The following is a 26,742-nucleotide window of genomic DNA, read 5'->3' as shown; positions in this document are numbered from 1 at the left end:
TAACATTAATAAAGGTTATTTAAGTAGCACAAATCAAAATCAGGCATGAAAGGGGAAAAAAGAAGGTACAAGTTGGGTAACAATTTTTGTTATTGAGTTGTTCATCTTCTTAAAAATAGACAATCTTTTTGATGATTGACAGGTCTTTGACCAAACATATGCAGTGGGCGGGCTTTAGAGTAGGATCTGTTTCCGGCACATACAGACACACACACACACACACACACACACGTGAGAAAAGCTGTCGTTACATGCTGCTCTGCACTCTTCTGAATCTCACCACACGAAGGTAAGGTGAAGGTGAAATAAGCTTTTTGGACGGAAACAACAACCCGTTTCATGTTGTCTACGCCGAGGTTTCAGCTTAGCTTTGCTGCTCGCGGCGTTAGCACCAGCTAAAGCTGTTAGCCAGCTAATTGATGACAGTGCGAATGCGCTAGCTCTGCTAACTTTTGAGCGCTCAGCGATTTGTTCGTCGTGTCTTTTAGTGCCTGCGTCAAGCTCGTGTCCCTTAGGAAGTCTCTGCATGTGTTCAGCAGCTGGGAGACGAGACGTGTTTTCACCGAGAGCTACCGTTGTCTTTTGCTACCTCACCTCCACAGAAAGTAAGTCAGTGGCATCGTTTTGTAGGCCATTAATGTCAGTGTTGTTGTGTTTTACTCATGCCAACGCTGCAGTGCAATATTAACAGCTGTATTTAGACGGTATTTCAGTGCAGCGGGTTTAGATTACTGCCTTGGGTTACTAATAATGGCAAAAATTGCATCCCTAGTGTTATTTTCTAAGATTTTAGAAAGAAGTCATTATACAGCTGTCTTCACAATAGTCCCAATGACAAGTATATCTAAATTTCTTATGTAAAATTGGTGGAATATCCCTTTAACTGTGCTCTGCTTAAATGTTTGAACTAACTAAAGCATGGTTTTTGTGTTCCGCCCTTGTCCCAGTTTGGCTCTGATGGCTGAATCAGAGCCTGTGCCTGTCCAGGTTGGAGAGAAAAGAGGCTGTCCAGAGAACGAAGAAGACGACACACCGTCAAAGAAACCCAGAGTAGAGAGTGATCATGAGAATGGAGGTCCTCCCCACCGAGATGAGGAGGGGGAGGGGGAGCCCGAGGGGGAGGCGAGTGACGGAGAGGAGGATGGCGAGACCTTTGCCGATATGATGAAGCATGGTCTCACCGAGTTGGATGTGGGCATCCTGAAGTACGTCAGTGACCACGAGGGCTTCTCAGGAATCCTGAAGGAAAGGTTCGTCCTCAAGAGTCCGTAAATATTTAGCATCATTTGCCTCAATCCAGTTTGGTTTGTTTGACAGAGCTTTTTTTCTGTTTGTTCTCAGATATTCAGATTTTGTGGTGCATGAAATCAACAAACAAGGAAAGATAGTGCATTTAGATGATCTCTCTATCCCTGCAGAGGCCGAGGTAAGATTTTGGATTAAAATTCATTCACGTCACTTCTTTTTATTGTTATTAAGATTTCACTCTCATGGCTAGTTCTGTAAGTTGACTGGAAGGAAGTATGAATCACTGTTTTAAAATCTGGTATTATTTCTTGTTGAAACTTATTTTAAATTTGTAAGCAAGTCTTAGATTCATCACACATGATGATTGAAAATAGTTGTAAATATGATATTGATATTGTAAGTAAAACCCATAGTAAAGGAAATCTTTAACCTGTTTTCTCTCGCCCTGGATGAGGTCAGATAATCCTTTTAAGGTTTTTGTGTTGTTCCTTCTATGTCAGGAAGCTCCAGAGGCAGAACAGCAGCCAAAGGAATCTGATGTGCTGACTGAAGAGCAGAAAAAGCAGCTCAGCGAGCTGCAGCTCTTCAAGAATAAAGAGGGCAATGTCTCCATTGAGGTGAGGTTACACTAGCTGCATCCCTTTATGGCGTCAGTTAAAACTCATTGAGAGTTTTAGGTAATATCATTACCTGGTTCTTTAACATCTGTAGGTGATGGACGATACAAAAGAGAAGAGGACACTGGTCCACAAAGCCATCAAGACTCAGTTTCCTGGTCTGGAGACGAAGACAGAAGAGAAGGAAGGACGCAAGTTCATAGTAGCGTATCACGCTGCTGGGAAGAAAGCTCTAGCAGGTATGTGGAGAGGCGACAGGACCAGGTGCTAGTCTTGAACTGTCTGGACCGAGTCCTTAACCAGTAATTTAATGATCAGAGAAGGGATTAATTAATTGCATGTCCTTTTTTTTTTTAAGTCTGCTGCAATGCATGTGGTCACAGCTGAATTCCAGAGCAGTAAAATATAATGCATGCACTTGTGCATGAGCATGATCAACAACACCCGCATGATTCTGCACAGATCTGTACTCACAGTGGTTTTTCAACCAGCAATTTTTGATAAAGGCCTCACCTTGTTATTCAGTGGAATACTTGGTTTGGTCAGACTGAACACTTTAGAAGAAATAATAAGAAAAGCAGACACACGACATCATGGTGCCTTGAAAAAAACCCTCAATGCTTAAACCATTTAAATACCACGCTCCACTCTCAGGCCTGTGCATGAGATCTCACCTCTGACAACTCCCCTCCCTCACAGTACGTAAGAATCTCTTTCTTAGTAACATTATTCTATCCTCCTTTTGCTCTTCTCTGGTGGATAGAGGTCAAAACAACTGCAGGTAAGAACCTATTCTCCACACAGCACAGAGGAAGTGGTTAAAGCCCACATGGAGTTAGGTGTTGATAACAAGTTGTGGTTAAAATACTCTTTGTGTTGTAATAACAGCATGAATTGATTTCCATCTTGTCTTGCAATATAGAGATTCAGTGTGAGAGTGAAAAATGATCTTGATTAAAAGCTGAGATTTCTGCCACAGGAATTGTTTTTCAGCACTTTCAGTGAGGTGACTGCGCTCAGAAATGTAAGGAAGTAGAAAATCTGGAAGGTTATAGCTTGAATTTTGGGAAACTTTTCAAAGTGATGTTGTAGTTTATAATATGTGAATTATAATCATTCTTACTCTGTATTTCAGTACAACTTTTTTTCTGTGTCCTTAAAAGCTCCAAGGAAACACTTCTGGCCCAAAAACCGTGGCAGTTTTTGCCACTTTGTCCTGTACAAGGAGAATAAAGACACCATGGACGCCATCAATGTGCTTTCAAAGTTCCTCAGGTCTGCTTTATTAGAAAGTGAATATCTAGCAAGAAAGAATGATTAAGAGTCTGTTTGCCCAGTGAAATGTTTGTAGTTAGGAACTGTCTTATGTATAGTGATGCATGTCTTTCCAGGCTCAGGCCCAACATGTTTTCCTACATGGGAACCAAGGACAAGCGAGCCATCACAGTGCAGGAGATTGCTGTGCACAAGTGAGTGTGTGGTGATGCTGTGAGGGAATCACAGCATTTGTTTGTGCTCGTTACGCTTAAGATTTTCTGTGGCTGATTTTTAAATGGCTGCTACTGATTATGTTTCTTCTTGTCAGAGCTGGAGGTGTTTCAGCTCTTACTAGGCAGATGATCTCTGGATGAGCTTGAAGCTCAGGGTCAGTAATTAAGGAAATCTTTCTCATGTTGTATCCTCAGGATCACGGCAGAGAGACTGGCTCACCTCAACAAGTGCCTCATGAACCTCAAGCTGGGAAACTTTTCCTACAAAAACCATCCTCTAAAGCTGGGAGAGCTGCAGGGAAACCATTTCACTGTGGTCATCAGGTCAGCAGATGTTACTATCTACTAGATTATACCTCATTCCTGTCACTTGTTATGGATGTTGAATAGCTGGTGAGCAGGTTCCCGACAGTTGACGTGTATCTCACAGTTGCTTCTTAGGAAGTGTAAAATCTCAGGCTTTATGCAGATTAGCAGTTGGCTGGTTTACTAACAAAAAGATGGGAACATAATGCACAATAGAAATACCAGTCATACCTGATTCTGATTTTCAAGATTGTGCCTTTGCCATATAAACAGGGACTCTAGTCCCATGATTGATTAAATTAGAAAATCTCTTATCTCATGTTTCTTTGAGTTTTACCTCTCGCCTCCATTTTGTCAAAAATACAGTATGTACTCTCTCATCATAAGGTGTCTGCTCTCATCGTCACTGTCAACTTTAATGTATAACTTGTTGTCATTGCATTTGTTGATGTCTTTGTATCAGGAACATCTCAGGAACAGATGAGCAGGTCCATCAGGCCATGACGTCCCTCAGGCAGACAGGTTTCATCAACTATTACGGCATGCAGCGCTTCGGCACCACGGCCGTGCCTACGCAACAAGTTGGCAGGTAAAGTCGTGACATAGAGATACTGGCATAAATTGTGACAGGAAGGTATTTTTCAACTGTTGTTTCCTTCTTTTGTTTGGGACAGGGCCATCTTGAAAAATGACTGGAATGAGGTGGTGGATTTGATTCTGAAGCCTCGTCCCGGAGGTAACAACCTTTTTTTTTCCGCTCTCTTCTCTCCCAACTTTATTCTGTTTTCAGATTATTTTAGAATAATTAATATAGTATTGCATTTCAAATTATGTTCCTCCATCTTTATTGCTTTCTTTAGCAGAGAAAGAATTCCTGGTCCGCTGCAGGGAGGAGTGGGCGAAGACTCAGGACCCAGAGGCTGCCCTGAAAAAGCTGCCCAACAAACGCTGTGTGGAGGGGCAGCTGCTGCGAGGCCTGTCTATGTATGGCAAGAAGAACATCGTCTCTGCGTTTGGACTGGTTGGTTTTCTGTTAGTAATGGTATAAGTTTGAAATTGGCTCTGGAGTGACCAGAAACATGACTGTTACATTGGACAGATTGCATATATGAATATGTGTTACCTGGATGATTGAGATAAAGCAGGATGCTGCTTGGAAAAGAGCGGTCTGTTCAGTACATCTGCTGACAGTTTATTTACACCCATCTCTACTGTCTCTGATGACTGCTGTTTGCTTTTCTTTCCCCAGATCCCCCGCAACAACCGTCTGATGTACATCCACAGTTATCAGAGCGTGGTGTGGAACACTATGGTGAGCCGGAGAATCGATGCCTTCGGCCTGAAGGCTGTAGAGGGGGACCTGGTGCTCAGAGGAAGTTAGTAGTTCATTTCTTTCATTTTTTTTTCAGCTCTACAGTCTGACATTTTAGGAAATTGGCTTATTCCCTTTCTGTTCGGAAAAAACAAAAAATTTTTGTTTTTATACTATGGGTTCTGAAGGGATTAAACAAACAAGAAATAACATGTTAATAAATGAGGCTTTAACAGGTCTGGCAGACAGATTGGATTCCCTTTGGTCATAGTCAAGCCCCTGAAATGTGTCCCCGTAACAGCGGTTTCTGCCTCATGATGTTATGAAGAAAAAGCTGCTTACTGATGTTGTCTCTGATGTGTTCATGCAGCCACGGCACACGTGCTGTCGGCAGAGGAGGCTGAGGCTCACACCATCCATGACATTGTGATGCCGCTCCCTGGGTTTGACGTCATTTACCCCACTCACCATGGTAAGAAGCCTCTCTGTGAGGCGTTTGTTTATTTTTATGTTACATGAAAGGATAGCAGTTAAAAGTAATACTGGGTGGTTTTAATACTAATTATGTACATGAAAGTGGTTACACCCTTTCCTCTTTCTTCCACACACATTCGTTCATCAGGGGGATTTTAAAAAATCTTTCAGGTTACATGTGTAAAAATGTAAACAGCAAAGCTGCTGATAAAAAAGTAATTCAGTAATTGTGGTGTGTTTCTGTCAGTGGGTAAAGGTTACCGGGAGCTGCTGTCTGTAGACGGGCTGGACATCGACAACATGAGACACAAAGTGAAGGACTACTCTCTGGCTGGAGCTTACAGACGCATCATCATCAGACCCAGTGATGTCAGCTGGTTAGCAGGCCTTTCACTGTATCATCTCTAATGATACACCGCATGAAATACTAGTATATTATCTTTTTAACATCCAGTATTACTATTTTACGAGTGCTTTCCTATTACCAAGATAAGGAGGCTGTTAACTATGTACTGCAGTCATTTCAGTTGTAATTCTGCATAGTGATCTATAACCTGGTGTGTTGTGGTGTTCGTGTCTGTTGTGAGCAGGGAGGTGATTCAGTACGATGACCCCAGGATCTCCCTCGTGCATACAGACTTTGAGAAGCTGGAGAGCAAACCTGCCCCCGTCTTCAACAAAGGCAAGGTTATTTTTCACCTGTTTGGGTCTGTCTTTAAAGTGCTGCAGGGTAGATCTGGATCTGTGGACCCGAGAAAAAGCTGTTCCCACTGCGACTCAGTTAAAAGTATTTATCACAGATAGTAGAGAGGAAATGAGGGAGAGTTAACGAAGGTTTCCAGCCCAAGATGCATGAATGAGGCATTTACATTTTTTTGTTGTAGATATCAAGCATGAGATGTATGAAGATTATTTTTAGGGCTGTGACTACCAATTATTTTTATTATCTGTTAATCTGTTGAATCAGTCACTTCATCTATAAAGTGTCAGAAAATGGGGGAAAAAAAAACTTCCATCCCAGTTTCTCATAGTCCAGTGTCACATCTTCAGATGTCTTGTTTTGTCCAATAAACAGTCCAAAACCCAGAGACATTCAGTTTAGTTTCAGTTTTATCATAGAAGACTAAGGGAACCAGGAAATATTTGCACTGAGAAGCTGAAACCAGAGAATATCAAGACAATCAACTAATGGTCGCAGCTCTAGTTGTTCGACGTTCTGCTGTTTCTCTGTACACACCCTAATGCAGCGCTTCTTTACCCAACAGAGGGGAAGCATCGGGCTCTGCGGATGGAGTTCTCTCTGCCTCCTTCAACCTATGCTACTATGGCGATCCGAGAGGTTCTCAAGTTGGACACCAGCATCAAAAAACAGACGCAGCTCAACACCACCTGGTTCAACTGAGACCAAAACACACACTGGCATAAACCGGACTGCTGCTGCTGCTGCTACAGGCTGCAAAGCACCTGTCTACTGTGGCTACTTACTGTTGTGAGTGTTTTAAGTGTAGTGTGTGTGCGTGTGTGTGCGTGTGAGTGAGTGGGTCCTATATGAACCCAAATGTTATTTCTTTGAAATACAAAGAGCAACAAGCACCATTATTCAGCTGTTTTTTTTTAAATAATGTTTTTACTTGCTCTAAAATGTTTCTGTGCTGTAATGATTCAGCACATTTTGGCGGTCATCAGAGTAAACCTTGTGATTTCAGGGTGCTCTCACCTATAGTAAGGGTGGTTAGCATTTCCTGTTTGTATACATATATGATTTTTTTTTTAAACTGAATGAAAAGACTCTTGAGGAGAGAAATTAAAAAAATATTTAAAGGGTGAGTTTACCATGTGCAGTCTTTCTTTGATTGTTCTTGTTAATGCGGCGCCGTGTTCTCATGTGGTTTCTTTCCATTATGAGGGTTTTTGCAATGTGGTTTTATGAAGTAACGATGCCATTATCAGATTTCCTTTCTATACAGAAAGTCAAGGATGCGTCTCCCTCACAGAAAACCTTTGACCACTTATGTGACTAAGGTTACGTAAACACTGTCTCCCTCTGCTGGCCATCAGAGCTAAGCTAAGCTCTTTCCAGTGGAGGATCTGAAATGTATTTTGGGCTCTTTATCCGTCTGCTGCTGGTCAGAACAGGCACTGTGGAGCTGACCATCTGGCACTGTGGCATATGCCAGCTGGCAGGATACAGCTGCCCTTTCAAACTAAATGCGATTACTAATCATATCATTCACCCTGGGGCTATGTCTGCCCTCTTAGCTTTGGATCATTTCTTTATTTTTATGTTTTAGTGGTAATGTTTGTAGTGCCTGTGACCTGCTGTACCAAAGCACAGCCAAAGAAATCTGACCAGATCCTGAAGAATCACATGAACAGAGTCACCAAAAGAGGTACAGACAAAAAGATCATCATTTTTAATTTTGCATCTCACTTTATTTAAACTTAGTTTAGCTTTTGTAATTCACATTTCATGGCATGGTTTCTGATCCAAATGTGAACAAAAGGGTTTCCACACCACGAATGCTGAACCCAAGATATTACTGCTTTCTATTCGGATCAGCTGGGAAACATTATTCATCTAGAAGTATAAATATGTGTCTTATATTTAAAAATCCTTGTAATTTATAGGATGAACTCCAAAATGAAAATTAGAAAGTGGATATTGGCCCAGTTTTGTGCTGGATTTGTCTGTTTTATTAAGAGTAGAGCAGAGTATTGCTGCAGTAAAGAGGCTGTATATGAAAATGTAAAACTGTTGGTCTAATCTGTCTGTGCTGAACAAAAGGCTCACACAGGAAGGTGTAGTTCAGTCATTAAGAGGATAAGTTAGCAAAAGATAAAATGAAGGTGAATGAAGAGCACAACCACGTATGCTATGGCTTCTTCACAGTAAGTTTATGCAGCGCAATTTTAAATAATAATCCTGTGACAGGATAGTAATGTAACAAAATCTAAGCTTGATGTCCAGAGCTTTAGCTTATTTACTAATTATTTCTTAAGTGTGAAAAATATTTTTAATCAGCAGTCAAGCACCCACAGAGCAATTATCTTCAAAACTAAATGGCCATGTAAGTTATGCATGAGCAACAAGTTTTATTTACTCAAGACATTTAGATGAAATCAGTTTAAATGAATAATGAGTGAGAGGATTAACTCCTAATCAGCTGCTAAATGTTGCATGTTAGTGACACTGATATAAACATGAAGCCACACTAACTCTGATGGACCATCTTCATGTTTTTAGGGCAGGTGCAGGGCACTGTTAGCACTGTTAGGAGGCACACAGTTGTCATAGAAGATCTGGAAAGAGCTGTCAACATAAGTTACCCTCTTCAGGAAGTCCTCCAGCTGCCGCACCGTCATTTCCTGAACCTTATTATTCTCCCGGTCGTTGAGCCCATAAGCTGCAAACACAGGGAACTTGGAGCGCTCGGAGTACGGGGCGTTGTGGTCAAAATCAATGCAACAGTAGGCCGACCAGAGGTAGGAGGGGATGCCCAGGCGGTTGATGTTCTGGCGGCGGATTGTGTGACCCGAGGTGGTGACCCCGGTGACCACATAGGCGGCGCCTCGGCAGTAGTTGTTGAGCCGCCTGCGCATGATGTGCTCGTAGTGTTTCCAGGGGCCGATGTTGAACTCTCTGACCTGAGGAACCACATTTGTCAGCGTGTAGGTGGCTGCTTTGTCGTCAGGATGGGCCTGGTGCTCGTCCGGATTCAGCTGTCCACGCTCGAAGATCACGCTGTCAGAGTAGTCATCGAGGACAGCCTGAGCATCTTCAAAACTCCTGTGAACATTTTCTGACGGGAACTGCTGCATCTCTCTGGAGCCAGACATTGTGGACAGCTGCCAGAATAAACAATGTCATTATCAAAGACCAGCAAATCAGTTTATCGAGTAATTATATGATGAAATGACTTAATTCCCGAAGGATCTCTCCAAAGTTTCACCTGAACACTTGAAACTGTGCCTTTTTAAGTCCTATGTGGGATAAACACGAAATCCAAAAACATCCCTACCTGTGGCTCATACATCCAAGGCACATCAACCTTCTTGGAGCCATCTGAGCGCTTGAAGGTGTACGCAGAATAAACAGGGATGCGGTTGAAGGTGTCGTACAGAGTCACAAATCGCGGTTTTCCCTCATAGAACTGGCAGATCTTTTTAAACGACTGTCCCTCAATCCCTCTGGGCAGCGTGCCCATGTACAGGAACTGTTTACACTCAGGAGAGATGTTTTCCTGCACCTCTGCTCCTGCCATCGCAACAGTGAGCAGACAGATGAGGGCTCGATATGTTCCACAGACAGTCATGACAAAACGTGCAGTATGTCCCCACAGTTCATCTAATCCTTTTGAAAAGCTGTCCTGCTGTGCGGACTCGCCCTGTCCTCTGCCTCATACCATCTCAGACATATTATTCAAATTCTTATCTTTTTCCCTTTACAAGTATGCAAACCATTATCATGTTTAAAACACCAGTAACCATGTACATAAAAGACACAAATTTTAAGCACATCACAGTCACTGAGTACAACATTTCAGATCTTGAATTCAAATCTATTGCTAATGTCAGATGAACACAGAGTTTCTGTTGATACTAATTTCCCACTGTGCCAAACAACCAGGACTGTAGGGGCATCTGTCCGCTGTAAATTGCAGATGTTTATCAGTCTTGATATTTCAGAGTCTTTCCTGTCTTACAGCACATTGTGCAGCTCTACTGCTCCAACCTTGTTGTTTCCCAATGTGATGCTCAGCCTACTGTTTTCTCCTCAATGAAACACTTGTATTTACTCTTTCTTTCTTTCTTTCATTTCTTCTCAGCAAGTAAAGTTCTGTGTGTGCATGTTTCAGTGAGAGAAAAGGCGAATGTTTTTAGAGACATCTGTTTCCATAACAACAGGTTGATGGCAGCATGACCTCTGCCCCTGTGGAAACAAACACTTCCTGTTTACTTACTGGAACATCTTCACTGTTTACACTGTAACCCCATGCTGACCTACAGTATCTATCCATCTTAGATGTAATGATTACTGTGGTTGAGAAACGGTTCTTAAAAACTCCAGGGGAAAAAGTAAAAATCCAAAATGTCCTATAAAAATATGTTCCCTTTATTATCATCTTTGAATATGAAGTTCAAATCCACCTTGTACCTTGAAATTTTTGAATTTATAAAAACTGAGATATATAGTAGTTTATATAGTAATACCTTTTATTATTCAAAATGTTTGGAGAATTTCTCTATTAAATCAAATTAACTCAAAATAGATAAATTGAAAATCAAATTAGGATTTGCATATGGACAAACAAGCACAAATCATCACAGCACAAATGCAACCTTTTCTTTAAGATTTTTTTTTTCACCAGAGAGACTTGTCCAAACACAGCTTATGCCAAAAACAGCATGCATGTATAATTTCATTGTGAGGAAAATATGACAGCTTATGCAGCTGTCACATTATGCAGCTTATGTGTGACAGAATGATGAACCAATAAACTAGATATGTGGTATTTATTTTTTTGGTTTTGTTCACGTTTGTTCATTTAACTTGTGTTCTTATTTACTGTGGAAAAATATGAAAAACTATTAATTCATTGTTTTGTTTTGTTTTGTTTTGTTTTGTTTTGTTTTGTTTTTTGCTAAGTTACAGCCTCCTTGTACAGAGAAATAACACAGCTGTGAGTCAGGATCTACTTTCATCTGAAAATTCAGGTGTAAACAGGTCGGTGGTTTAAAGGCCTTTTTGAATGTATTCATGGAGGCAGCCTCACACACATCCACTCCTCTATTCTGATGTTGTGGTCTGACTATAAATGTGAGCACTGTTTTTTTTTTTTTTTTTTTTTTCCAAAAGAGTTTTATTAGCATTTTCTTTTATATAACATACATGCAGCCAGTCATATGTAGTTTTCCATCAATGTAGAAAAAAAAAAAAACAGTATTCATTGCTGCTAAAGAAAAAACAAAACACAAGAAACACGACAACAATGAATCAGTAACGACAATAATGCTCCTCTCATACAACAATTGCTTCATTAGACATACATATAATTGCCTCTATAATGTAATTTGCAAAAACATTTGAAATGTTTAATTATTATTGAAATATTAAGGAACTGCCCCGTCCACTATCCTTAGCCATCTACCTGATCCCCAGTCAAATCAAAATCCTTCACAAAAATTATAAAGGGCCTCCATATTTTTTCAAACATTTGCTGCTTAGCCTTCAATATATATGTTATTCTTTCTAAAGGAAGACTTGTTAACATTTGTTTAATCCACTGTGCAGTATTTGGGGCTTGATTACTCTTCCATAACAGTGCGATACTTCTTTTAGCAAACACAAAACCAAGGTCCATGAATGTTCTCTCACTTTTCGTGTAGTTATGTTTCTCTGGGTACACACCCAACAGAAAGAGCTTAGGATCTAATGCAATTTGCTTTAACAGGATCTTCTCAATAATTTTTCGTACTTCTTCCCAGAACATTTCAATTTTCCTACATTGCCAAATACAGTGAAACAATGTGCCTCTGTCTTCCATACATTTTGTACATATGTCTGGTACATTACTATTATATCGATTTAGGTCCACTGGGGTTATATACATTCGCATTATCCATTTAAACTGCAGTAATTTTAGACGTGTACTTATGGAACATGTATGAGCCTTACTGCATGCTGCCCTCCACTCTTCGTCTGAAATTTCAATTTGTAAATTTTCTTTCCATGCATTAACCTTATATACTGTGCATTCTACTGAGTGAGATATTAATAGCTTATAGATCTCTGAAATGAGACCCTTCTGTATCTTATCCTTCATCATAATTTTTTCTAGAGATGAGAGTGGAGGTTTGTTGAGGTTATTTTGGGTTACTCTAACAAAGTTTCTTAACTGAAGATATTTGAAGAAATGATTTCTATGAAGACTATACTTCTGCTTAAGTTCTTCAAAAGACATCATAATATTAGAATCCTGCATATAGAGGCTCTGAATACAATCTAGCCCCTTAGAAGCCCATACTTTAAATGTGGCATCTGCTCTACCTGGCGCAAAGAACTGGTTGCCCCAAATAGGGCTATGTTGAGATATCGGGTATGATTCCTTCAAGTACTTATTGACATCATACCAAATCTTTATCATATTTCTTACCATTGGGTTTTTAGTCTGTCTCCCTAATTTTTTAACCGTGTTTGAGTGTATGTACAAAGGAAGAGACACTCTAAGATTATAAGACTCCATTTCAGTCCAATGGGGACATTCATTTTTTGAGAAACAAAACATCATGGACCTCAGTTGTGCAGCCCAGTAGTACCACAGCATATTTGGACATTTTAAACCTCCCCGGTCAAATGGTAAGTACAGCAAGGATAAGCGTAATCTTGCCCTCTTATTGTTCCAAATAAAACCCACAAATATTTTTTTTATTTTTAAAAAAAGGTCTGAAGGTGGCGGTAGAGGAATGTTTTGAAACATATATAGTAGTTTTGGCAGAACATTCATTTTTAGGATATTAATTCTACCTATCATGGATATTGGTTGTGACATCCATCTCTCAGTTAATTTAGTAATTTCTATCATTAAAGGATCATAATTAGCATTAACAACACCTTCCAAATCTGGCGTAATTTGTACCCCCAAATACTTAAAATGTTCCACCACATTAAACTGGATAGCCTCTGCAATTGGGTTTCTTCTCTCATTTACATTAAGGAGTAAAATTGAAGACTTGGCATTGTTTACTTTGTACCCTGAAACTTCACCATATATTTTAATTAACTGTAATAAGATTGGGATTGATATTTTCAAATTTGACAAAAATAAAATGATATCATCAGCATACAACGCTATTCTGTGATCTGAGGGACCAACAACTATTCCTCCAAGTTGTGGATGTGTCCGCACTGCTATTGCCAGGGGCTCAATTGCCAATGTAAATAATAAGGGTGAAAGCGGGCAACCTTGGCGACAGCCTCTGCCAATATTTATTGGTTTTGATATATTCCCATTTGTTAAAATTTCTGCTGTAGCGTTTTTATATATAATCTGGACCCATTTTATAAAGTTATTTCCAAAACCAAATCTATTTAAAACACTAAAGAGATAAGACCATTTGACCCTATCAAAGGCCTTCTCAGCATCCAATGATAAAAGTGCTTTATCTGATGCCTCTTTATTAAAATAAATTATATTCAGTACCCGCCTAACGTTGTGAAAGCCTTGCCTTCCTGTTATAAATCCATTTTGATCTTTATTAATGATCAATGGCAAAACTTCTTGTAGGCGCTTTGCTAAAATTTTAGACAAAATCTTGAGGTCGGAATTGAGCAAACTAATTGGTCTCATATTTTCACATTTATTAGGAGGTTTACCTGGTTTTGGCAATAGAGTGATGAGGGCACGATTCATATATGAGGGAAGACTACCTTCTTGAAATGCCTCTAAAAACATCTCTAATAGTGGTGTTGACAATCTTTCTTTAAATGCTTTATAAAAATCCATAGGTAGACCATCTGGTCCGGGGCTTTTCCCTGATTGCATACTATTAATAGCATGTTCAATATCGTCTTTTGTAATTTCCAAATCCATCATCTGTTTATGTTCGCCTGAGACATGTGGCATGACCAAGTCATCAAGGAACTCCCCCAGTCTTTGTGAGTCAACCTCATCTCCTGCATCATACAGGTCTTTGTAGTACTGTTTAAAGATATTGTTAATTTCTGAGGGATCTACAATGACTTTTTTGTTTGATATAATATTTGTAATTGGTGTTTGTTTTTCTAATTGTTTAATCTGCCATGCTAATAATTTTCCAGATTTATCCCCTTGTTCATAGAATGTTTGATTTAACCTTAAGAGGCTAGAGGCTGCCCTGGTGGAAGACAATTTATTATATTCAGCCCTTAATATTAGCAGTTCAGTTTCAAGACTGGGGTCACTTTTCCTAAAAATTTTATCCTGGAGGGTTTTTATTTTATACTCCAAATGCGTTCTCTCTCGCTGGGCCTTTTTTGCTTGGGAACCTATGTAGCTAATGATATGTCCTCTAATAAAAGCTTTGAAGGCTTCCCATTTTGTGCAAGCGCACGTTTGTGTTGTGTTAATTTCGAAAAACATGTCTATCTGACTCGCAATATATTTAACAAACTCTTCATCTTGTAGCCATTTGTGCTGAAATCGCCATCTAGGAGGATCTTTTGTTAGTCTATTATCCGTGTAAACTAAACAGGAAGGAGCATGATCTGAAATCACAATATTATCATAGAAACAATTGTGTATCTTTGCCCTTAGTTCAGATGAGATTAAAAAGAAATCTATTCGGGAGTATGTCTGGAATGTGCTAGAATAGCAAGAGAAGGCTTTGTCTTGCGGATTTAATTCTCTCCATATGTCTTGCAAATTTAGTTCTTTAATAAAATAATGTATAGTTTCTCGACTCCTAGTATGGGATTGATCTAAACCTGTAGATCTGTCTACACTCGGGCTCAAAACACAATTAAAGTCCCCTGAATGTGAGCACTGTTAGTTGTTGTTTGTCCTCCCTGTGGGCTGTTACTTTGACCACTGTATATGCTGTGTTTGAACATGTGAGATATTGAGAACAAAGAGTGTGTTTGTGTCATTCATTTGTGTACCGTATGTGCATTTGGATGTGTTTGTCTGTGTGTAGAGAATATGAATAGAACAGAAGATCGGGGTGGGGGGGGGGGGGGGGGGGGGGGGTCTGTTTGTGTGTCTCGGGTTTGTGTGCGTTTGTGGGGGGAGTTATTGTGTCTCTTGGGAGGTGTGTGTGTTTGTGTTGAGCAGGGGTGTTTGCAGGTCTCGTAACTCTCTGCTGGGGTGGTCTGGTTTAAGAGAACAAGAGAAAGGAGGGTGTGTGCATCTGTGTGTGCATCTGTGTGTATGTGTGTGTGTGTGTGTGTGTGTGTGTATATATATATTCAGGAAGAAGAAGACACACCTTCTTCAGCTTACACAGTACAGATGTAGAGACAGAGAGCAACAGGAGGAGAGGTCATAGAGAGAAAGTGAAATGAGAGGAGACGGGATGAGAAGACAGAGGCTGACCACTGCGTCACAGTGATCATCACACAATTGTAAGAATCTCAGAAAGAATTTCATCGTAACGGATGAAGCAGCCTGAGGTAAGTGTTTGTACTGACCCTCATCATAATTCCTATTAGGACTTGGCCCTCATTTAGGATCAATTTATTTCCATTTCACGTTTATATTTCTACTAAGATCTTTTCTTCTGCTTCTTCTTGTCTGAGATTTAATGCAGCACCTATAAAAGTTTTCTTGAACTTTCGCCCTCTCTGGTGTCTTATAAATGGCCTGTAATAGTCTGTGTTTTCATTATTTTTCTGAAAAGATGTAAAGCAGCTAAACTTACATCAGGGAACCTTTTGTTGTTGTTTGAAGGACAAATTTGTCCAAAATTCTCCTTAAAAGCTCCTTAACTAATCTGTATGTAGCTGAACTTTGCCTTGCTGTTACAAGCTGTGCATGTACAGTATTCACAGTATTTGTTCCTGTTACAAAGGTGTATGAACCTGACTGCATTTCACTTTATTTTCAGAACATCTGAGTCAAGGTACAGAAGGAGGAGTGAAAGAAAAGTGGGGACAACCAATACACATCTGGAACTGGGACCCAAAATCTTACAGTGCACAGTGCATGAGTTCTTACTTTTTGCTTCTAAACATTGTTCTGACCAAACTCCGGCTCACAAGGAAAGTACTGGAACCTCCATTGACTTTAATGGCAAATCATTTTATATAGAAACACAGGAGATGGAAAGACAGATGTCAGATGCCGACTTTCCCATCTCCCCTTCTCCTTCTCCTCCTGCCCTCTTCCACTGCGACTACACCGACTGGTCTCCCTCATTCTCCATCATCCCATCCGTCTACCTGCTGGCCTTCCTGGTTGGTTGCCTCGGCAACGGCCTGGTTCTCTGGGTCTACCTGGACCGAGCTGAAGGGAGGAGAACAAGGACCGGAGACAACAACCAAAGTGGAGCTGGAACGTTTTGTTGCATCGGGATTTTCAGAAGCAGTCAGCAGGACATTAACAGAGTTAGTAGAGTTCAGTGTGAGTCTTCTCCTCAAAAGAAAAAAGGAAACTGTGGATTTTCCTCAGGACAAAACTGTAGAACCTCCTCTCACTCCTCCACCTCCTCTTCCTCCCCTCCCCCCGTCCCTCGTCCCTCTCGCTCTCTGACAGACTCTCTCATAGCCAGCTTAGCGTTGGCTGACCTCTGCTTCCTTGTGACTCTCCCTCTGTGGGCCGTTTACACAGCCATGGGCTACCACTGGCCTTTTGGGCAACCCCTCTGCCAAATCAGCAGCTTCCTCACTGCTCTCAACATGTATGCGAGCGTGTTCAGTCTGAGCATGCTCAGTGTGGAGCGGTACTGGGTTCTGACTGGACGACGGCACTCCAGCCACCATGCCCCGCAGAGGTGCCCCAGCAGGTCTTTGTGGATACTTGGGGGAGTGTGGGTCCTGGCAGGGGTGCTGGCGCTTCCTGGTTTGCTGCTGCGCTCTGTCAGGGAGATGGAGCTACACCCTGAGCCTGAAGATGATTGGCAACTAGAGTCTGCTGACTCTGAGTCAGTCTTCCTCTCCTGCCAGATGGATTACTCCATGCTGATTGGAGCAGACCTGGAGGAGGATGAAAAAGAAAGCGCAGAGATGTGGTGGGCAGCCGCCTTGAGTGTTAAATCAACTCTAATTGGCTTCCTGCTCCCTCTTGCCATTTTACTGGTCTGCTACTGCTCACTGGCCCAGCTCCTCAGCAGACATTTTGGACAGGGCCCTCGTCCTGACCGCAGACGCCAGCGCAGACTCCTCAGGGTCATTGTCACTTTAGTGATGGCATTCTTCCTGTGCTGGCTGCCTCTGCATGTTAATAAGACTGTGTCCATGCTGCTGGAGTTTGGTTTTGTCCCATACTCCTGCTCTTTAGATCAGATTTTACTGGCTGCTCACCCTTACGTCACCTGTTTGGCGTACCTCAACTCCTGCCTCAACCCTCTCCTCTACGCTGCCTGTGATCCGTCATTTAGGAAGAGATGCAGAAGAGCCCTTCTCATGTTGTGCAGAAGGGGAGCAGAGGGAGGAGAGAGAAAGAAAGATGAAGGAGAGGAAGAGAAAGAGGACAGGAGCTCAGCTTTTCCCACAAGAACACAGGAAGAAACAGGAGATAGGACAGAGGAGGAGATGGTTGGATAGATGGGTGGCATGGTGGCTGAAGGGTGAGAGGCCACAGAAACCATAGCTCAACTTCCAAGAAGATTACTGCTTAAAAATGAAAAGGTTAACCCAGTTAAAACTAATTTCACCTGGAACTGTGAGGGCATCAGGTCATTTTGTTTGCTGATAGTAAAGCATGACTGCATGGGACATGTTTCACTAATTTTTCAGCGTTGTTGAAGACAATCAAGATCTACAATGAGCTAAATTCCAAAGTGGGCCAGACTCAGAGTCAAATGTCAATATTATCAAAAATTAATTTTTCAGATAAATAAACATCTTCATCGAATGAACAGTCATGAATTCAGAAATGTAATTCCCTGCCTCCTGTCCACACGTTTCCCACAGGAAAGATGCCACTGCTTCCCCAGAGATGGTGCCTGGCTGGACCAAATATTTTTGGTCATATGATCTGTTTCTATATTTTATACACAGAGTTGTTTATTGATTTGTGTTGCACTGTTTTTACTGTAATTTTCCCATTAAAATATGTTCTATAAACTAACATTTGTCTTTTTGGGGGGATTTTGAGATAAATGGACAGTAACATTATGCAAAAACAAACAAACAAAAAACTACAAGAAACAAATAAAATAAATAAAACAAAACAAAACAAAACAAAATAAATAAAGTAGATAGGGACAGTTGTTACTCAGAAATGGGCAAGCGCTATAAGATATGGGGCCAATGTAACAAAGAAGAAAATGATAAGAGAATAAATAAATATACAAATGGGCAAACATTTGTACAGAAAATAACAAGTGACGCTTTAACAAACTGAATAAGATTGACTGGCTCTTTGATTAAAAATCTGTAAAAATGTTGGTTAAAATGAACAAACTCCAATATCAAGTAATCATTCTCAGCGAGCGGTTTAACTATAAGTGACAAGTTTAAAATACAGTTAAACTAAATGAACATCGCTTCAGGACCAGAGTGAAAAAAAGCATCAAGACAAGAACATGAAGCAATTTTTCATCTGAAATAACAAATAAGTCATATTAGTGATACTCTGCATCAAACTTATTCACCGGTCTGTTCTGCAGCAGTGAGCACCGGACCCCGTCCACAGTGTGGCGCCGATGAGCCAATAAACTGCTTGACAACCTCCATAAAGCTCAGCTTACTTTGGGTTGACCACTTCACTGTTTACATGTGTTATGCAAAATTTACGGAAGCGCTTTATAGTTAAAGTCAGTGAGTCTGATTAAAGCCGCTCTCTTATCGATTCTTAGTAAACTTGCTTTGTGCACAGTTTATGTTAGAAACAATTTTATCGCTGGAAGAAATTGTTTCACCTCAGAAACGTTAATGCATGTGCTGCAAGTCCACGCTGCTCGACTGGTTTGAGACATAATGAAGATGGGAACAGCGCTGATTTATGATGAGGAGATGACCAACTACAAACTGCTCTGGGTTGAGTAAGTACGCACAGGATAAGGTGCACACAGCACAGCTAGCTGTTAGCTTGCTAAACACACAGAGTTGAATGAATGTAAAGCTCACCAGGCTTTGATATTATGATTAAATATGTGACTTTTTTCATCGCACTATTATAATTAGAATCCTATAATCATTTAACTGTCTGGAATCGATAACTTTAACTTGTGGTGGCGGTAGGAACTGTTTTTGCAGTTTCTCGTTGCTAGTCCGGTTACTTAGTGGGGTGCACCCACAGAGTTAGCTCCGTTAGCTTCGTAAGCATATGCGTATGTGCCTTCGGTATACTAAATTACACCGAATTCTGCACAGAATTAGCATGAAATAAAAACATTAACCCCTTAAGTCTTAATTCGTTATCTTTCTGATACGTTTACTCTTTGTTTTAGCACTTTTTCAAACTCTTTGGTACAGTCGGCTCAATGCTAGATTCTTGATATATATCGGCATTTTCGTGAATAGAAACATGATAGTATCTTTGCCATAATTTCACACATTTTAAGGGATGTTCTTCTGTTTGTGTTTGTGCCTGCGTTCACACAAATCACACAGGCAGAAGCATAAAACCATAATATTCCCTGTTTCAGCCAATGTCCACCTTATTATTTCCTGATCACAGTCAAGCATAAAATCCCCCAAAGTTTCAGACTCTGTTTTGTTTGGGCCGAACAGTGAAGTGCCTTTATTTTATTTTTGTACTTTTTGCACTTGCAGTTTCACTACTAAGTGAGATCGCAAAAATAGTTTGTGGTTCTTGCATTGGATGTTAACTGTGAAACTGTTTTTCATCTGGATTAAAAATACACGTTAAAAGGAAGTTGTCAATTTTATTAACCTTGATGATATCTATTTTTTTATATGATTATTTTCAGTTGAACAATAAATAAAGCTTTGCATTATTTATTCTGTGTGCATCTTTGTATTAATTTTATTTTACCGGTTGTACATTTTTATTCTTAATTTCAAGATGATTGCAGCTTCCTGATGTACAGTAACATGCTGCACTTGTGTTAATTTTTTAAAAAATACTGTTTGTGCATAGGACATACAAAAATAAAATTACTAACCTACTCTTTTTAAAAGATGTCGTAAAACTGCTATTTAACATGCACAAAAACAATTTCAACAAGTGTTTTAAATGTTTGTCTTTCTCCAGTCCAGCATGTAAGATCGAAGTACCCGAGCGTCTGACAGTGAGTCATGAAGCTTTGGTCAAGAGCGGTCTGGCTGAACGCTGTATCTCCATACCTGTCCGCGAGGCGACAGATGCAGACATTCTGCTGGTTCACAGGTCAGTCCTCATCCTGACCTCCCACCAGGTTTACTTAAATCTACTAATTCTGATGATGAAGCTGTGAGAAATACCTCAAATCACCCATTTACATGTACTTTTCTGCCTCCAATAGCGAGGAGTATCTGGATGCAGTGAAGAAGACCCCTTACATGACTCTGGAGGACCTGAAGGAGTTCACCCTCCAGTACGGTGACGTCTACTTCCACCCAGTTAGTCTCACTCTTAAACTTCTTTAAAGCTGAGTTGAAGCTAATGTCATTTATTTGTATCTCACTTTTGTTCATTCAGTCGTGATTAGAGAAATGATTTTCCGGTTATTGTGCTGAAAGTAGGTAATTTTCACTCCTGGCTCATCACCCCCTTTTCTCATTAACTGTCCTAGAACATCTTTCACTGTGCCAAACTGGCTGCAGGGGCCGCACTGCAACTGGTGGACAGTGTCATGACGGGGAAGGTGAGGAATGGCATGGCTCTGGTCAGGTGAGGCTGTTTAACCAGTGAGACCCAGCAGACCTGATATGTACTCTGATGCTACATTCAGTATGTTGGAGTTTGCTTCTCATTGTGTTGCTGTGCTTTAAGGTTGGAATCATTAGTTCATTTATTGATAACAGGTGAAACGGATTTGAAGTCAAAGATATTTATTTGAGATGAACAAGTTATTGGGTCTTGGTCAAAAGACGTGTGCGCATTGTTCTATCGTTTCTGCTTCATTAATTAAGGAATTAATTAAGAGTATATCTCTTCTGCATCACAGACCACCAGGACACCACAGTATGCGCAGCGCTGCCAGTGGTTTCTGTGTGTTCAACAATGTGGCCATAGCTGCTCGATATGCAAAGCAAAAATATGGAGTAAAAAGGTAACATGAGTTTGATTTATTTATTTATTTTTATTTAATCTAGAAATACACTTATTTATTTACGTCTGTATGTTTTTCCAGAGTGTTGATAGTTGACTGGGACATACATCACGGTCAAGGGGTCCAGTACAGTTTTGAAGATGATCCAAGGTGAGTCTTTGCTTATGGAAGGATCCCGAATTGTTTATGTGGATGTTTGTCTTGTCATCTGGTGTAATAAATTCCTCATGCTACATTTTTTCCCAGCGTGCTCTACTTCTCATGGCACCGCTTTGAGCATCAGAAATTCTGGCCTCACCTTAGAGAATCAGACTTTGACAGTGTCGGCAAAGACAAGGGAGCTGGATTCAATATAAATGTACCATGGAACAAGGTATGTAACCATAGAAATACTGTTCACTTGAAATCATTAATTATTTTTTCCATTGGCTCAGCCTTCTTTGTACAGATGTTGCAGGCTTTATCTTAAACTCTGCTTTTGTGTTGACTGAATGAATGAAAGGGAAAGCAAGTAAATGCTTTATGGCTTTTAATAACTGTCCTTTTAGCGCTGATGGTTGCGTTTGTGTGGACATATGTGGACAAATATTTTATATTTATTAAAAAGTTCGTATTATGGTATTTTCAGGTGGGAATGCAGAACGGTGACTATCTTTCAGTCTTCTGTCATCTCCTTTTGCCAGTTGCATATGAGGTGAGACAGAAAATTCACACTTTTTCTTACGGACGGTCTGATGTGTTAGACATGATTTGTCTGAGCATGTGAGTCTTTGTCACAGTTTTGCCCAGACTTGGTGTTGGTGTGTGCGGGCTTTGACTCAGCCATCGGTGACCCAGAGGTACTGAATATAAATTACTATGATAAAACCTACAATTTGTTTGCAGTATTTCTGCTTTTTTTTTTTTTTTAACAAATGTTGAAAATATGTGGTAGCATATTCATATTCACCGCTTTCCCTTGCTCTTACCTCTCATGATGTGTGAACATTGGACAGACTGGAAAACTATGTGTCCAGTCTGTTTTCCATCACTGGGACATGACTCAGTAAACTAACTTCAGTTACTGGTTTTATTTTCAGGGGGAGATGTGTGCCTCTCCAGACATCTTTGCCCACCTCACTCACCTTCTCATGAACCTTGCTGGTGGCAAATTGTGTGCTGTGCTGGAGGTCAGTTTGTTGTTGTCAGGCAACATGAAACGTTTTTATTAACATGAACACAAACACTAATTTCTTTAAATATATGTCTATTCCTTTAACACCTGCCCTTGTGGAGACACTATTTGTTTAGTTTTTTCCTCCACTGTGTATTATATCTATTGGATTAGTTTTAAGACTTTGTGTTCTTATTAAAATGACCACAATGATCAAAAACACAACACTTAAATCCATCAATACATTTATTACATGTTCATATTCATGTAATTTTTTGTAGCACTGGCAGTCTGGGACAGTTCTGCATAGTTCCAGACACTTGTGTGCAAAGCAAACTTGTAAAAGGCTTTACTGTGTTTTCCAGGGAGGGTACAACTTGACTTCCCTCCCCCAGTCTGTGTGTCAGACAGTTCAAACGTTGCTTGGAGATCCTGCACCTCGACCTGCAAACCTCAATGGCCCCTGTAAAAGGTCTTTCTCTCTGCCAGTCAAATTTAGGTGTCATCCTTATCTTAGCATGTGTCCGTTTTGCAATTGTAGTGAATTTGTGTCTTTTCAGTGCACTTGAGTCCCTTCACTGTGTCCGATCCACTCATAGGCAGTACTGGTCCTGCCTCAAACATGCAGGTATGACATCAACATAGTTATTTTTGAGCTGTGCCTTAAAGGAGTACTAGACCAGTTTCAGATTACACTTTAATAACGTCAGAGTCAAAAAAATGCATTACGCATTCTTTGTCTTTGTCAAACCTAACCCCCTACATTACCCACAAGGCAATTGGAATTACTGAGAATTTAGTAGTAGATTCAGTTATGTTAAGTTAGCAGTGTCTAATGTAGTCTCGAGCCGTTAGCCTGAAGCAGAGATGAGGAGCCGCTACAGAGGTCTGTTAGCCTCATTTCACTCCACACCCCCACATTTTTTTCATTTTCAAACTTGCGGTCTTCAGCCCCGGAAGACGCTGACCATAGACTGTATATGGTTTGACAGACTTTGTGTAGCTTCTTCTGGAGCCACAGAAGGCTTTATTCAACTCTTTCATGATTTACTTCATGATTACTTCAGTTTGTATTGTTTTAACCCTCTGTCATTTTTATGTTCACTGCTTCATAAATTGTTTTATCGCTCTTTCCTTTCCAGCTGATCTACCAGCCTGTGATATCAGCACCAAGCGCATGAAACTGGCAGAAGAAGAAGAAAAAACACAGGATAAAGGGGAAGAAGAGAAAAGTGCAGAGGAAAAGGTGTGGCCAGAGCCTCCGAAACGAGTCACTCCCACTATTCGTACTGCTGTCGTGTTCCCTGATGGTGTCGCTTGCCCAGACGGATGCAAACCCTTCAGATCGACAGAGGATCTCGACCCACTCACAGTCAGCAAACTTAAGTATGGAGCTGTGGTTGGTCATGGTCCACTTAAGTTAACCTTATTCACAGTGCTCAAATGTATTTTTCATTATTACCTTTCGAATCATGATTTCATCTTCTAAATGTTTTTTTTTTCTTCAATAAGGGAGAATTTCCTTAAAGATGCAGATGACAGCGATGCTCTCTCCACCCTCTCCAGTCTTATTGCCCTTGTAGAGAAGATGGAAAAGAATGAGGTAAAGTCAGTGATGTGGTCTGCTTGTAAACATGTTGTTTGACCCGCGTGCATGATCTGCAGGCTCCTCTCATTATATTTAATTACTGCCTCTCAGATCTGCAGTGGCTTGGCGCTGGTCCATGACGTCTCCATGGCAACGATGTGTGTTGTCCAGCATGCTGCAGCTGCACTCACGAATCGGTATAACAGTGTGGATCTTAATTGTACACATACTAACTATGTGTTCTGCTGAGAGTTAGATGAGAAGATTGATACCACTCTCATGTTTGTAGCTGCCTAAAACTTTAAGAATAAAAGGTCCCTTGAAATCAAACAATTACAGATGAATATCTAATAGTATAATTGTATACAATGGTGGAAATTTCCTTTAAAGAACCAGTTAACATTATTTAACATGATAGGTTATTTTATTGTTTAAAATATAGTCTGATTTGGTACTGCTTTGTCTTATTGCAGGGTTTTGGTTGTGTGTGTCGGAGACGGGAAGGTTCCGAGTCACGTCACTGAAGATGGGTGATTATCATTTGTGATACAACTTGAAGCAAATGAAGGAAAGAGAAAGAAAAAGGGAGGAAAAAGGGAAAAAAGCCAACTGTCTCCAAAAGCACAAACAACATGGTAACACAAATGTTTCTGTCTTCAGGAAAACATTTGTGGTGCAGTTCAGCAACAAGGAGTCAGAGGAACAGGAATGCAAATATTACATTCCTGTGCATCTGAAGAAGGTACTGTGTTTTACACTGGGAGAAATCCTCATTGTTGTCCATACTGTCCGTGACTCATGTATTCATGTGTATTTCACAGGAAATGTGTGTGTTTTTGAAAATGTCAATGGAAACACATCCCACGTGTATTTGTTGTCCTCCTACAGGGCTTCAGCGACGTGTCAGGGTTCATACAGGCTTTGTTCAGCCTCGTCCTGCCTTTGGGATACGAGTACGACCCCGGTCTGGTTCTGTTGGTTCGGATGCCAGATAGTGGGCTGTCCGAGAGTGTGTGGCAGCACCTAACGGGTCTGCTGCAGGGCCTCGCACAAGGACACACACTGGTGCTCATGCAGGTAAGACGACAGGGGCAAGTTTCGTGAAACTACATCTCTTTCTTGGACCAGTTGTCTCTTTAGCTTGATTTTTTTGACAGGTGAGGCGAGGGTGATCTACTTCAGTGATCAGGATTTTGTTTTTCTTTCAGGAAGGTGAGAAGTCATGTGTCGGCCCCACAGCCTCCTCCCTCCTCGGGGACGCTGCCTCCTCTTTGGGGCAGCTTCTGGCTCCCCAACCAGAGCATGTAGAGTCCCTGGAGAGCCTGAGACACAGGCTGAAGGCTGACTGGAAGCTGCTGCAGACCACAGGTGAATTCACAACAGCAGCATCAGATATAAACAGGGCACATAATCTGACATCCACAGAGCTTTTAAAATCACTTTTACTATATTAATTGGTGTTTCTGTCTCCTACAAACAGCAGAAGAAATGGGAAGAGGTGATGAGTTCTGAAGCTGGTCCTGCTGTTAAAAAAAAAGAAAAAAAAGAATTGAAAAGTCTCAATGTCTGTGCATATGAATATATATTGTCAAAAACATACTGATGGGCCTTTTAATTAATGAAAAGTTGTTAATAATTGACTTACTGTAGACATAGCACTAGTTAACATCTGAATAACTTGTGGTTAGTATAGTGAATTCTATAATAGGCCTACCTCCAGCCTATTTATAGGATTAATAAGCATTTTAGTCTCTTTCATGTTATTTTTTCTTTATGTTCTTTATAACTTTTGTCTACATTTTTTATAAATGATGACCAAATTAAAAAAATAACTTTTATGTTGACCTCATTACAAACCACTGCTGTTCATGTGTAGTTTGTTTATTGGTGATGTGACATTAGTGTTGTAGGTGTGCATCAGATCAATGGAGAAAATCTGCAGCAGCGGTTTGCACATTGAGAGACTGCATTTAATGGGTATTTTGTGGAAAATCATCAGTGTCATTCACCGGAAATTTTACCTAGGCACATCTTTCATATTTAACAATATACAAAAATAACACAGGTTATGTTGGCGTAGATCAAAGCAGAAAAAGCATCCAGATCTTTTACTTTGGAAGAAAAATCAGAACCACAAAAAACATCAATAGTTGACTACAAGTAAAAGTCCTGATTTCAAAATCTTATGCAAAAATACAAGAACCATGAGCACAATGTACTTAAACTTTCAAAAGTAAAAGTACTCATGATGCAAAATAAATGCCCCCCATTCAGAGTTGCATTTATCATAAACATAGTATTGTATTAAGATGTAAGCAGCATTTTCATACTCTCAAGGGAGAGTTAATTTGAACAGCTTTTTAAATGGATGGATTAACCAATTAAAAACAATTCCATGTCTGTTTACAGTTTGAATTTACACATGGTCGTAAATCTGGAACAACAAACATAAACCTTTCAGAGAAAAGGCTCCTGTGAAAAAAAAAATAAATTAAGACCTTTGAAAATTAACTTTAAGACTTTTTTATTACCTTTAAAGACCTTTTTTATTTTTGTTGCGAAAACTGAGATCAGTGCTTTTTAATACTGTAAGTAGTAAAAACTACAATATTTTACTTCACTACATTTCTTTCAGTTATAGTGAAGTAAAAACTACAATATTTTAATGAAGTGTCATAAAATGGAAAATGGAAAGCACA

At 40.2% G+C, this 26,742-nt stretch overlaps 4 protein-coding genes across 8 annotated transcripts; 3 read left to right on the top strand and 1 right to left on the bottom strand.

The window, feature by feature from the left end:
- Window positions 1-190: 190 nt before the first annotated feature.
- pus7 (pseudouridine synthase 7) lies at window positions 191-7,274 on the top strand. 4 transcript variants are annotated; one of them, XM_041039147.1, is made up of 17 exons: window positions 191-289; window positions 489-605; window positions 948-1,250; window positions 1,342-1,426; window positions 1,749-1,865; window positions 1,960-2,104; window positions 3,029-3,140; window positions 3,257-3,334; window positions 3,551-3,679; window positions 4,125-4,250; window positions 4,336-4,397; window positions 4,522-4,682; window positions 4,911-5,037; window positions 5,344-5,445; window positions 5,695-5,824; window positions 6,038-6,129; window positions 6,713-7,274. In XM_041039147.1, exons 1-17 carry the CDS (start codon window positions 252-254, stop codon window positions 6,847-6,849), a joined length of 2,061 nt encoding a protein of 686 aa, XP_040895081.1. In that variant the 5' UTR covers window positions 191-251; the 3' UTR covers window positions 6,850-7,274. The 4 variants fall into 4 exon arrangements, with proteins under 4 accessions (XP_040895081.1, XP_040895084.1, XP_040895083.1 ...); XM_041039149.1 differs by having other exon boundaries at window positions 213-289; window positions 540-605; XM_041039148.1 differs by having other exon boundaries at window positions 237-289; window positions 4,525-4,682.
- Window positions 7,275-7,878: 604 nt separating this feature from the next.
- LOC121182294 (endonuclease domain-containing 1 protein-like) lies at window positions 7,879-9,780 on the bottom strand. Its single transcript, XM_041038723.1, has 2 exons — window positions 9,467-9,780; window positions 7,879-9,293 (listed from the first exon to the last, which is right to left on the bottom strand). The coding sequence occupies exons 1-2, from the start codon at window positions 9,758-9,760 to the stop codon at window positions 8,688-8,690; spliced, it is 900 nt and encodes a 299-aa protein (XP_040894657.1). The 5' UTR covers window positions 9,761-9,780; the 3' UTR covers window positions 7,879-8,687.
- Window positions 9,781-15,413: 5,633 nt separating this feature from the next.
- Window positions 15,414-18,201, top strand: aplnr2 (apelin receptor 2). The gene is made up of 2 exons (XM_041039289.1): window positions 15,414-15,594; window positions 16,029-18,201. Exon 2 carries the CDS (start codon window positions 16,243-16,245, stop codon window positions 17,683-17,685), a length of 1,443 nt encoding a protein of 480 aa, XP_040895223.1. The 5' UTR covers window positions 15,414-15,594; window positions 16,029-16,242; the 3' UTR covers window positions 17,686-18,201.
- Window positions 18,202-18,822: 621 nt separating this feature from the next.
- hdac10 (histone deacetylase 10) lies at window positions 18,823-25,618 on the top strand. Of its 2 annotated transcripts, none has more exons than XM_041037405.1 (20): window positions 18,823-19,127; window positions 20,303-20,437; window positions 20,553-20,649; window positions 20,823-20,920; window positions 21,198-21,302; window positions 21,384-21,452; window positions 21,549-21,675; window positions 21,931-21,996; window positions 22,082-22,141; window positions 22,382-22,471; window positions 22,821-22,927; window positions 23,016-23,083; window positions 23,598-23,841; window positions 23,968-24,058; window positions 24,155-24,240; window positions 24,517-24,573; window positions 24,704-24,785; window positions 24,932-25,120; window positions 25,252-25,411; window positions 25,527-25,618. In XM_041037405.1, the coding sequence occupies exons 1-20, from the start codon at window positions 19,063-19,065 to the stop codon at window positions 25,553-25,555; spliced, it is 2,025 nt and encodes a 674-aa protein (XP_040893339.1). In that variant the 5' UTR covers window positions 18,823-19,062; the 3' UTR covers window positions 25,556-25,618. The 2 variants fall into 2 exon arrangements, with proteins under 2 accessions (XP_040893339.1, XP_040893338.1); XM_041037404.1 differs by having other exon boundaries at window positions 25,524-25,618.
- Window positions 25,619-26,742: the final 1,124 nt, after the last annotated feature.

This window comes from Toxotes jaculatrix, chromosome 5, assembly GCF_017976425.1.
Source record: "Toxotes jaculatrix isolate fToxJac2 chromosome 5, fToxJac2.pri, whole genome shotgun sequence".
NCBI classification, from domain to species: domain Eukaryota; kingdom Metazoa; phylum Chordata; class Actinopteri; family Toxotidae; genus Toxotes; species Toxotes jaculatrix.
This window is presented reverse-complemented; position numbering and strand designations above follow the sequence as displayed.